Here is a 13,421-nt window from a genome sequence, read left to right on the forward strand (position 1 = left end):
GGGGTGCGCATTTATCATACGGCGGCGGACCTCTTGGAGGGGAACATAGGGCGGTGCATTCGTGCACTGAGGGGCAGCATAGCATTCTGGGCCTCTCTTCCTCTGTCGGTGTTGGGTCGAGTGGCACTGTTGAAGATGGTGGCGCTCCCACGGCTGCTTTATTATTTTCGAACTCTGCCGGTGTGGGTTCCGCAGCGGGTCTTCAAGGACCTGAAGATGCTGATGACTGGCTTCCTTTGGGGCCATTGTACACAAAAAGGAGTTAGGTCCTTGTCGGGTCAGATTTGCAATGCAACAATTTCACATTACATTAAACCATTTCGTTCATCAAAATTTTTGCATCCTAACAGAAAAACAAAAAGAGCCCTGATGATGGTTTGGACATTAATGGCCCGAACTTGAAACGCGTCGGCAAATCCAGCAAGAGCTAATTATAACATCTAGTGTGGTCTAAAATAATAGTGACACATGCATTGTTCCGCTCTTGTGATAAAGCAATCCTCTTTCCATGTTATCAAATTTTGATGAACGAAATGGTTTAATGTAATGTGAAATTGTTGCATTGCAAATCTGTTTGATTTATTGGATGTAATATTGATGTTAGTTGTTTTGGTTAATTTTTTGCAATATGTCTCATGGTAGTTTGTAATTTTGTAATGTATTGTGAATAATTGTTAGTATTGTGTATCTTCTTTTTGCTATTTTGAAATAATTTTTGTATGAAATAATATGAGTAACAGGTAAAAATAAACATACCGGACTAGATTTGATTAAGTTTTATTTGGTTCCTCACCAAAAGCCAATTGGGAAGGGGGCAATCTTTTGTGTACTATTATAATAGGGTCCAGCCCTCCCCCAGCCCCTACAAGGACCCAACTCCTTTTTGTGTACAATTTAGAGCGGATACCATATCCGCGAGAGTTAAAGGGGCATAAACGTAGACTTACAGCATTGAAGGATCACAGATCCTTCTAATAGCATGGCAGAGAAAGACACACTCTCTTTCAGCGAGAGTCATATTCAGTCTCTCATTGCCTCTTCACCATTTGGCTCTATTTCGTTAAGTACCACAGCGAAGCAACAGAATGAGTCTGAGAAATTGACAAGACTTTGTAAAAAACACGTGAGAACCGAACTTCACGGATATTTTCTATTAAAACATCTACAGGGTGGGACTATCCCCTGGGGACTCCAGTTAAAAAACATTCCTGTGATTTTCGTGGAGGACGTTGAGTACAAAAAGGGATTTAGTTATATTAACACTAAATGTAGCCGAGACTTGATGGTTCACACTATCGAGACGGCACAGAGGATATGCGCTAAAGAACTGGAGGAAATAGAGGAGTTGACCAAAGCCATTGCCGACAACCCTGCAGTCACTGACGCCAAGACTCTTCTTGACAAAATCCAAAAGGATATACAGGTATTTAAGGATATCACTATCAATATTAAGAGTCTTAAATACGAGAAGGATAGTAAATCATTCAAAATAGAACAAGTGTATCCTTTCCTCAAAGAGGATTACTACACCCAGGCCGAGTCACGCAGGGCTTTGTACGATTACCAAGGCAGATCGAGAAACCGTTTTACCACCTTCTCTGAGACTTCGTCATCAGATTCATCAGACCCAGACCAAAGAGGCAATAATTCACGCAAGCAGGTCTCTTTTTTAGAGAGAGGCCAGCAGGGAAGAACAAAATCAAAAGCCCCTTGGCAAATGCGAACACGCAAACGCTTCTACCAATCCTAAATAAACTTAATGTGGTGGTTAACCTATCAGATCGGATATTGACAAGACACGAGGAATCCTTGTTGAATTTAGGCTTAAAATTTGTTCCTTGTAAACGGACAGATTTTACTAAATTGAAAATAGAAACCTTAGACTTTTGCAGAAAACTACGGCTTAAAGCCTTTTTCCACAATCAACCACCCTTTGAAAATACAGAGACCACAGGGTTGAGGAACAAATCGAGATTTGTTCCCCATCAAAATATTCCTAAGCAGATACTAGCATTTGAGCAAATCATGCTCTCTTCTATTAATAAAATGGAAACAACCAAGAAGTATGTGCTGCCGAATATCAGTAAGGGAGAGAAGCATGCCATACAAAGTCTTAAGGAAGACCCCTCCCTTGTCATAAAACAGGCAGATAAGGGGGGAGCAGTTGTAATCTGGCCTCGCGACAAATATGTCGCTGAAGGACTGAAACAGGTCAATAATACCACTTGGTATCGAGCTTTAACAGAGGATCCTACGAAGCAGATCCAAGGATTGATTGTTGAAGTGTTAGCACAAGGAAAGGAGGAGAGTTTCTTGGGCACTAAGGAATTTGATTTTTTGAATAAAAAATTTCCACGAGTACCGGTATTATACCTACTCCCCAAGATTCATAAAAACCTAGCCGAACCACCAGGGCGCCCGATTGTGTCGGGGTGTGATTCCTGCTTGGAGCCGATATCCAAATACGTGGATTTCTTTTTAAAGCCTTTTCTGACGGAGGTAAACTCGTATCTCAGAGATACCACAGATTTTTTAACGAAGGTGGAAGGAATGAATTTTGATCCATCTAAACACATAATGGCAACCATGGACGTTACGTCCCTTTACACACAAATCCCTCAAGAAGAAGCATTGGAGGTGCTTGAGTTGTTTTTAGACAAGAGAGAAAGGCCACATAGGGTACCTACTGCATTCATTTTAAAACTTGCAGCAATAGCGTTAAAAAAGAACTATTTCAAATTTAACGATCGGTTCTATATGCAAATCAAGGGCACCGCCATGGTGTGTCCTTATGCTCCAGAAATGGCTGTGCTCTACATGACACAGTATGAGTCCTTGTTTGTAGAGAATAACAATCCATACAAGGCTAATATCATGCAATGGTGGCGTTACATAGACGACGTCTGGCTCCTGTGGCAGGGGAGCCAGACCGAGCTCTTGGCGTTCCATGACTGGATTAATAACAGACACAGTGATATTAAATTCTCTATTGACACTAGCACCTTGAAAATGACATTCTTAGATGTCGAGGTTACATGCGAGGATGGAAAACTGAAAACATCCTTATATAAGAAACCGACCGATAAAAACACTATTCTGCATCATAAAAGTTATCACCCACGGAGCCTGAGGGCTAATTTGCCGTATGGGCAAATGCTACGTATCCGGAGAAATTGCTCCGAGATAGGGGACTATGACGACCATGCCCAGGCCTTCTGCAATGAGATGATCCATAGAGGGTACCCACGAAAACTTCTGAAGAATTCGTATAAAAGGGCTAGGTTCACCCCTCGGGAAACCCTTCTACAAACCAAAGAGAAGAAGGAACTAGACCGACTTGTATGCGTCACAACTTTTGGACCTGATACGCATAAGTTCAGACAAGCGGTCCTTAAGAACTGGCACCTATTGGAAGGCCTGGAATGTTCTTTTCCGCGTCCCCTGTTTGCATATAAGAAAAATCAGAGCCTGGGACAACAAATTGTGAGAGCGGATCTCCCAAAGTCCCAACCGAGACATGATCTCCTGGCGTTATGGGACATGAAACCAATAGAAGGACATCACCGGTGTGGTAATTGTGTTTCATGCAACAGCACCATTGAAGGAAATGAGTTCCAACACCAGGGGGACAGGTGGAAACACCTTGGCTTCTCTAATTGCAAAACCAAGAACGTAATTTATGTAATCATTTGCCCTTGCCCCAGAATTTACATAGGCAAAACAAATCAGCAGGTGAACCTTCGAATAGGGCAACACAGGTCAAGGATCAGAAACAAAACACTCACAGCGCCCATGGTTGAACATTTCGTGGAAATGTCTCATAGCGAGAATGAATTCAGGTGGTCTGTCCTTCATACAATGAGTGACGTACATCGCCCATGCGACATTGAGAGGATGCTACTGGAGAAGGAAGCATACCTCATTTTGAAATTTAACTGTACCACTACTGGCCTCAATAATATGTCAGAATTGTCAAGAATTTGAGACTTTGCGTCAAACTGCAATGGTTGTCAGGGTATGGATAAAAAAAATCTTTAGCCATTGTGCAATATTAATTTTCAACTGATAAATGCACCTCATGATTTTCAATTGCTCTAATATATCGTTAAAAACACACACTTGCTGCCACCCTTGAAATGCCTGGGACATAACTATAGAAGTCCTAGTTGCAACCTAAGTATACACTTTCACAGGTGTTTATCAAAACAAACTACAACTCCCATAACACCGTGGGTTGAGAGAAGTAGTTCCTTTTACTTTGACAGTATGGCCGCCGGCTTCACACACGAGCAAGTCGCCGAGTGAGAAGCAACGCGTAGACGCGGTGCACGCGAACAGATTGCAGAGGCAGATATTGTTTCCCACACGGCCGCCTGGGCTGTAATTTATTTTACTTTCCCGCGAACCGCTAAGTAATTTTGACAAATCGTCTCCCCTTTCAGAGAACGACTAAATTTATTATCGACATCGGAACACGCGAGTATTAAAGAGAAGGCGATTCCGAGACACACAGCCCCGGACGGGGCGTGTAGACTGGGGACGAGAGGGAGTGCCAAGCTCCACACTAAGTACAGGTACATGAGCGTCTGGCACCTACTGTCTAAAGTTTAACGAATTGCTTATGTTAACTTGCAAAAAAATCTGTGGACTTACAAGCATATTGTTCAAACAGATTCCCGTGGCAACAATTACAGAAAAACGAGGTCGCTAACCACGATCCAAAACATTGTGCACTACAGGTACGAGAAGTTGTTTTTTTGTATTCCAGTACCCTGAGTTTTACTTACACATAATGGGTTGGTAAAAAGAAAGTCGTGTGTTGCTTTATTAGGATTGAAAGCAAAAGAAAAAGATAAAGATACTCCTCCGCCCCTCCCTGCATCGCAAGCTTGTCCAGATTAAGGTATGATTTCCCTAAAATATAAGAACAGGTTGAATTGGTGCCCCATGTCTATGTCCTGTAAACATGGACAATTTGTTGTTCATTTCCCAGATTGGTTCGTGGATAAAGTTGCACCAGTTGAGACTGGAAGGATTGTCTCCATTTAAATCACTCTTGGTTTACTACACAACAACATACAGGTACATTTACCCTTTATCCAAACGGTGGTTTCAATATAAGAGGTCAATAGGTTGTATTAAAACTCCGTTTTTTTGCATCCTAACAGAAAAACAAAAAGAGCCCTGATGATGGTTTGGACATTAATGGCCCGAACTTGAAACGCGTCGGCAAATCCAGCAAGAGCTAATTATAACATCTAGTGTGGTCTAAAATAATAGTGACACATGCATTGTTCCGCTCTTGTGATAAAGCAATCCTCTTTCCATGTTATCAAATTTTGATGAACGAAATGGTTTAATGTAATGTGAAATTGTTGCATTGCAAATCTGTTTGATTTATTGGATGTAATATTGATGTTAGTTGTTTTGGTTAATTTTTTGCAATATGTCTCATGGTAGTTTGTAATTTTGTAATGTATTGTGAATAATTGTTAGTATTGTGTATCTTCTTTTTGCTATTTTGAAATAATTTTTGTATGAAATAATATGAGTAACAGGTAAAAATAAACATACCGGACTAGATTTGATTAAGTTTTATTTGGTTCCTCACCAAAAGCCAATTGGGAAGGGGGCAATCTTTTGTGTACTATTACTCCTTTGGGGCCATGGCAGGCGGAGGGTGGCGCTGGAAACCCTAATGAGGCCTAAGATTGAAGGGGGGGATGGCAGTCCCCGATTTTGAACTGTACTACCTGGCGGCGCAACTACAAATTCTAACGCAGAATGTGGCCAGAGAGTTCAGGGGTCCTGAGAGGGACCGTGGTGCTGGTATTCAAAAATGCATCCTATCTTATATCATCATGCAACAGAAACTGGACTCGAGGGATCTCACGGGGGAGGAGAGGACGCTTAAAATGTGTTGGCAAAGGAGTCTGAAAAGAGCGAGGAAAACCCGGCCGTATGCACCGGATATACCGCTGGGGATGTTGACCGCGCTACCGCATGGGGGCGACTGGTCCAGGCTCCTGGAATGGGAGGAGTTGGGACTACAGATGGTGGGGGATTTATACCTTGATGGAGCGTTGGTCCCCTATCAAACGTTGCAGGAGCAATTTGGCTTGCCGGATGGTACCTTTTTATTGCACGCGGCAGTGGTAGCGGCGATACGAAAGCATTGGGGGGTAGGGCTTGCGGAGCCGGAAGTGACCATGGCGTGTCAGTACGTGGTGATGGCCGCGGGCACTGTTAAGGCGGTAACGTGCCTCCATACGAGGTTGTTGACCGAGGGGCTGGCGCCAATGCTGGCTTTGAAGTCACGGTGGGAGGACAGCTTAGGCAAGCCCATACCGGATACGGTCTGGAGCCAGGTCCTGAGACGGACGTGGAAGGGTACGAGAAACGCAAGAGTTCAGCAGGTGCATTTCTTTATAATACACAGGGCGTACCTGACTCCGGAGAGGTTAAAGCGATACTTCCAAGTGCTTGACGCGGTGTGCCCACGATGCTTGGCGCCCGAGGCTGATTTGGATCACCTGTTGTGGGGGTGTCCGACATTGGGGACGTACTGGCTGGAGGTGGGGGAACTTTTGAATGCGGTGACTGATAGGGAGGTGGACTTTGATATGGCGGCGTGTCTCCTGCTCTGGTTCCCTCATACTAAACCAAAGAGAATTACCAGTAAATTTATTGATTTGGGACTCATGTTGGCACAAAGGGAGATAACCTGGCACTGGGAATCTAAAGAAGGCCCGTCGGTGAGGAGATGGACGAATTAGCTGTTGAAGTGGGCGGGCTGCGAAAGCATTATTAGGATGCGGCAGGCTGCTAGGCTTGGCAGGGAGAGCTGTTTGGAAATGGCAAGGGCTTGGGAGATGGTGGTGCAGGCATTGCGTGATTACATGGTGGAGGGTGAGGAGGAGGAGTCATAGTCCGTGAGGATTCCGTGTATTATTGGCGATTGCGATTGAATCCTGATGTGTGACGAGCCCCAGTGACAGTACGGATTTGGAATGCCCGCATTAGCAGCAGCAGTAGCAGTAGTAGTTGGGGGGGGGGGGGGGGGGTTGGCGTTTTACGGGAGGTGGCTCGACCTAGCGGCACGGACCAGAATCAGTGGTTAGTACTTGGGACTGACCCAGGAGCGGGGGGTTCCCGGGATGGAAGGTAGGCACTCTGGTAACAATACTGGGAGGATCCGGTCGGGGAACGTAGGAGGGCTATAGAAGGCATTGTGTTGATCGGGGTGCGAGCAGTTGGCGTAATTCCCGGGAGAATTTTGAGTTCGCTGGGTGGTGCTTGGGGGGGGGGGGTTTAGGGGGGTAAAAGCAGATACTGAGAGGTGAAGCTGATCGGATACTTTGAAAAGGAGTACACAATAGCATTCCAGGAAGGACGGACCAGGTTCGCCGCCCAGCCTCCGGGATGTGGGCTGAATGGCTGTGTACGATGTATCTATCATTGTTAAGGTTGGGACGCTGTGAGTGTACTGATTGGCATATACTGAAGTATTGTTTCTAATTCTGCAATAAAAATACGTTAAAAAAAAAAAAAAAAGCTAGGAAAATGACTCGAAGCTCCAGAAATCCTTTTCGCCATAGCAGCAGACCATCTTTCTATTATGCAAAGATCTTGAAGGTGTGCACCCCACCATTCTAGGGAGGCATCTGTCGTGAGGATGAAGTCAAGCACGGAAGGCAGAAATGTGAGCCCAATTAAGACTTTTTTGGAGCACAACCACCAGATCAGTGCATCTCACATAACTGGAGTTATTTGCACTAACTCGTCGAACGACCCCGAGATTTGCAGCCACTGACTTTAGTTCATCTTGAATCGTCTGCATCCTTAGACGGGTGTGAGGTACTAACAGAATTGCTGATGATAGTATTCCGAGGAATGATTTGATGATCCTCACAGAAGCGAACTGTTTTAGGAGGTTTGAAGCCAGAGAAATGAGACGTGATTGTCTCTCCTTGGACAAGAATGCCTAGTCTCGGGAAGTATCCAACATTGCCCCTAGAAACTGAATTCTTTGAGAAGGACAAAACCGATATTTGAATGTTCAGTGACAGACCCAGGGATCAAAAAACTTGTAGGCATGTGGACGTTGCTCGAGAAGCCTGCCGAAAAGAAGGAGCCTTTAATAGCCAATCGTCCAGATAAGGGAATAATTGTATGCCTTGAAGTCTGAGATGAGCCGCCACTGGAGCCAGGAATTTAGTAAAGACTCTCAGGCTGAGCATAAGCCGAAAGGAAGGACTTTGAATTGAAAATGAGCACCTGCCACAGTGAAACAAAGGAATTTCAGATGCTTGGGGTGAATGGGGATGTGGAAGTATGCATCCTGGAGATCCAATGTTGTCATGAAATCTGCATGGTCCAGAAGCTGAAGGATATCTTGAAGTGTGACCATGCGAAAAGATTTCTTTTGAAGATATTTGTTCAGCTTTCCTAAATCCAGGATAGGTCTCCATTTCCCTGACTGTTTCTTTATTAGAAAAAAATCGGGAATAAAACCCTTTCCCCACCTGCGAGGCACTCTTTCTATCGCTCCTTTCGAAAGCATGGTTTTCGCTTCCTTTCTGAGAAGAGCAAGATATGGAGGATGCTTCTTCAAAGGTGGATGAGGAGGGAGGGGAACTGACAAATTCCAGGGGATGCCCAAATTTGAGTATCCAAGACCCACTTGTCTGTGGGTAATCTTTTCCAATTGTTGAGATGTCGGGATACATTTGGAATCTTGTAAACAAGGTGTGGCAGATCTGCTGCAGATGCTAAAAAGGTGTCACTGCTTTTTAGCAGAGTCCCTGCCTTGAGGTTGATGTCTTCTGTTCTGCTGTCTATAAGCGGCAGCTGGGGGGTTTCTATAGGACTGCTGCTGTTGATAAATATATTGTCCTTGACTGCCATGGTTTTGGTATCTTTGATAGCCACCACGAAAGGAATATGATCCAATGCCTCTAGCTCACCGAAAAGGAGTCTTCCGATATTGTAAAGTGCCAAGGGCTCTGGCAGTGTCAGTATCCTTCTTGATCTCTTGTAAAGCCGCATCCATATGTTTCACGAATAACATATCATTGAATGGCATGTTCAAAATCTTCGTTTGGACCTCAGGGCGAAAGGTGGTGGATTTCAACCATCCCTGGCGTCTACGGACTGCTGCTCCAACAAGTTGACGAAAGCCCAAGGAGGCTAGATCCATAGAAATATCAATAATTTCTGAAGCAGCCCTTTCTCCTTCAAAAAGTATTTTCTTTGCTTCCTGCTTCTTGTCATCAGGTAAGTAATCGAGGTATGGAGAAATGCCAGACCATAGTTGGCGGTCATATCTTCCTAGAATCGCCAAAGAGTTTGTAGCACGAACTGAAGCACCCGCCATGGTGGTGAAGCGCTTACCAATGTTATCAAGGGGCCTCCCATCCTTATCTGGCGGTGCCGTTACAAGAATGGATGGATTTTGAGACTTACGCTGGGCCGCCTGTGAAATAACAGAATCTGGTTTTGGGTGTCCAGATAGGCAAGCAGGAGCATTATCCGGTGCTTTATACTTTTTCTCGATTCTAGGGAGAATCGCAGGTACTGAAAATTGAGTTCATCATCTTAATTCCTTCTTCCCAGATATGATAGATTATAGGAATAGAACGTACGGATTTCCCACTCAGGTCCTTAAAATCGTAAAGGAAACACTCTGTGAAACACTCTGTTTGGTTCACAGATACAGGAAGATGAAATCTGGTTGCTGCCCTTTCCTTAATTGCGTGAAAACCCCCAATATCTTCAGGAGGGGAATCAACTGCCTGAGGAACTGGTGAGGATGGCGTAGGAATCAAGTACTCATCCCATTCATCCACAGTTGTGGGTGAGTTTGGTAACTCCCCATCTTCGGCCACAGTGTCGCCATCATCATCTTGAACAAATTGTGTAGGTACAACCTCCTGAGGCACAATAATAGGGGCAGAAGGACCAGCAGTCTGCAAAACCGTAGGCATAGTAGGTTGCTATAGAACAGGCTCTGTTGGTGGAAAGCGTGTATGATAATCCCTCAACATAGCAGTCAAATCTTGCATCAAAGCCATAGGCATTTGTACCATAGGTTCCTGCTGAAATGACTCCGGAGGGCCTCGCAGAGACTCACAAGACTCATAGTACTCCTTTTCATCATCATCCTCCTGATATTTAATCCAGGGTTGAGAAGGGTTACGTGCTGGGATAAAAAGTCCATCATCATCTGACTCCTCCAGATAGTAACTAGGAGGTAATGGTGAAATATGAGAAACGTCCTGGTAATAGTGTCTTGAAGATGGGAATGGCGACGATAATTTTGAAGTAAAAACTGGCGTAATCTGCAGAGATGTAGGTCTTTTACGCTTCAGCGTCGACGAAATGTACATAGACGGTGAGCCAGTATCAGTGGAAATAGCCATAACAGAAGTTACCGTCTACATTGTAATCATTGAGGTCGTCGATGGAAAACCCATCGTCGACGATGTCGAAGCCGCTGCTGTCGTCGACGGAGGACTCGTCGACGGGAGCTGTATCGTCGTCGATGGTGGGTTGTATCGTTGTTGACGTCTAAAGCGTCAACGGCATGTGTCCAATCGACGACGAAGTAGGCGCCGACGAGATTGGCATCATCGACGGCGATTACATAATCGTCGAGGGAGCCGTCCTCGACAAAGCGATCGTCAACAACAGGATTTTCTTCGTTGAGGAATCACTCACCATCTGAGGAGATTTCATTGTCGACGAAGTAGGCGCCGACGAGATTGGCATCATCGACGGCGATTACATAATCGTCGAGGGTGCCGTCCTCGACAAAGCGATCGTCAACAACAGGATTTTCTCCGTTGAGGAATCACTCACCATCTGAGGAGATTTCATTGTCGACTGTGCTTTTTTCGACGTAGACGGGATCCTGACAGACTCAGAAAGAGTTTTCTGCTGTTTTGAGGCAGTTTTCAGTGAAATCTTTGATTTTCACCAGTTTTCACCTCTGTAGAGAATGAAACCTTCTCTTTTTTAGAGGAAGAGTGACCAGTCTCAGAGTGAGACTTCTTCAAGGTCTTACTCAGGGAATCATCAGATCTATCCCTCTTCTAGGCCTGAGGGGGGACACCTGAGGGCTTACACTGCCATCATCTCCAGAAACGACATCAGATGTAGCCTTCAATTTTTCCAGCCAAACCAACAGCCTTCCTTCTCTGTCCTTCAGAGTCTTGGCAGGGAAGGTTCTACAAATCCTGCAGTCTTTAACCTTGTGTTGGATAAAGACAAAAAATCCATTCCTTGTGTGGATCCTCAAAATGCAATCTTTTCTCCCCCCTATGAAGAACAAGGCAAAAACAAGCTTTTCTTTGAAGAGTCAGACATATCTACTCACAAAGGTTAGCCAAAGGTAAAGAAAACTGAGCAGAGCTCAGGGAGACTACCTGTCACGCGACGTGTGGTAGAAAATCTGAGAGTTTGCCTCTCTGTGGAAGGTTCTAAGAGGGTGCTGCAGCCTGATTGGCTGTGTTCCAAGTTTGGTTTATTTTTGCAAAAGGACTAAGATAGGCTAATGTAGTGACTTTGCTGTCCATAGTAGCCTATTGTATAATGTTGTTATGACTACTAGATATATATATGTTTTATTATACCGTGAGACTCCCACCTCGCCGGCGGGGATGATTCTAAGCATGTGAATCTATGAAGATACCCCAGTACTGGGTAACCCATCTGTGCTACATCCAGTCAGTGCTTTTTATCAAGCTCACAATTTATAATAGGGTACATACATGAGTTGTTCCAAAGAAGAGATTCATGATGTTAGTATTGCAGATCCTAGCATACTGAATGCTTAATGATTCAGGGTTGCCTGTACAAACCTTTGACCTTTCAGTCAGAATGTGTAAAAGGCACGATTTGGCCATATTCAACCAAGCAAATAGGTTTCAGAGAACCCCCTGCAAACCAACCAGGTGATGTTCACGCTCACCGTGCATTTTTGCTGGCTGGCTTACAATTCAATTGTTTTGAGAAGCAGAGCATGAGAAAACAATTAACAGAATGAATACAGATAAAACAAAAACACCAACTCTCACACACAATAATTTACCTGTATTCATTGGTATAATCAAAATCCTGCTTATTATGAGTTGGTTTCAAGAAGTTACATTCTATAACACCAACTACACCAACACCCATGTTGTTAGCCTGTAAACAAAATTTGAATAACATTAACTTCAAGAAGAATACTAAACTACATTTTGAGCAAAATATGAATGGACACAAATGTCGAGTAGGACTGGATGGTAGTTTTACTCGGACTAATTTCATAAGGAAAATAATACTGGTCTTCGAGAATAGCTGTCCAGGGTATTTATATTCCATAGTTGTGTGGTGTATATCACAGACATATTAAAACTAACAATAACTAAACAAATACATTTATAAACTTTAGATAGTGATCCTACAAGCCCTCTAGGTAAAATGCTGAGAAAATGCCGAAGGGGATACTAAACACTGCAAACTTGAACTTTTCACCTTCTTACTGTCAGAAAAAACCTTTGAAGACTACAAAATTAGCATATTTGCCCAAGAATGATAATATTAAAGAATACATCCAACTATAGTTGGGGTGTGATCCCAACATGTCTTGCTGCATCACTTGCATATGGACTACTCAGGTTCTGTTGCTCCACCTGCATCTCATCATGGCTCCTCTTCTGATGTAGCCTCATATGGCTGTGCACCTGGATCTTCTTTAGGTACACTCCTCCAGGTCCCATAACCATGACACTGCCTCAACAACTGCCTCACAATTTGACCAATTACCTCATCTGCTGACATCAGTCACGTTGTCTAAAAGCACCAGTTGCTGAGGGCAGAGCTCTAAAAGATGAATCATGCTGAAAGGGGAAAAATGGCTGCAAAACACTGAAGCACTGGAAAATTTAACCTAATATAAAGAGGAATTGTGGCAGTCCCATGTACCCACAACAACCTCAGAGACCGAAGTGTGGCAAAATAAAGCTGACTTTTAAGCAACCAGACATGGGATACTCAAGAACTGTTTTGGCATCCTACCTTTGCTATTTGAAGTGCACCCCAAACGTTACATGTAAACTCAGCAGACCTGTTAAACAGGCTGTTAAGCTGCAATGTCAAAAAGAGGCCCACTTGGGGCCAGGCTGGTGTGGTAGACAAAAGAAAGGTCCTGCCAAAGTGTCAGTAAAAATTTGCCTGTGACAGTGACCACCCTCAGGGCATTGAGGGATAACTTACTCTACAAGCAATTCCTACGTATATGTAAGGAGCTGTACTCACAAAGTTTATTACTTCATAGAGGCAGATATACTTGAACACAAACTCTTGGATAGGGGTTAATCTAAGAAAATCATCTCTCGGACAATTCAGAGGGCCTGGTTCAGCCCGACAGAAAGTCT

The 13,421-nt window shown here is 44.1% G+C and overlaps 1 protein-coding gene across 2 annotated transcripts in view; it reads right to left on the bottom strand.

Annotated features, from left to right (window-relative positions):
- Positions 1-13,421, bottom strand: part of MORC3 (MORC family CW-type zinc finger 3) — a 644,813-nt gene that overhangs the window by 301,573 nt on the left and 329,819 nt on the right. For both annotated transcript variants that reach the window (XM_078656878.1, XM_078656879.1), the window contains exon 9: positions 12,092-12,189. In XM_078656878.1, the coding sequence (XP_078513004.1) occupies positions 12,092-12,189 (98 nt within the window). The remainder of the gene's footprint in view (positions 1-12,091; positions 12,190-13,421) is intronic.

The sequence above is a fragment of the Lissotriton helveticus genome, chromosome 8 (genome assembly GCF_964261635.1).
Source record: "Lissotriton helveticus chromosome 8, aLisHel1.1, whole genome shotgun sequence".
In the NCBI taxonomy this organism is placed as follows: Eukaryota; Metazoa; Chordata; class Amphibia; order Caudata; family Salamandridae; genus Lissotriton; species Lissotriton helveticus.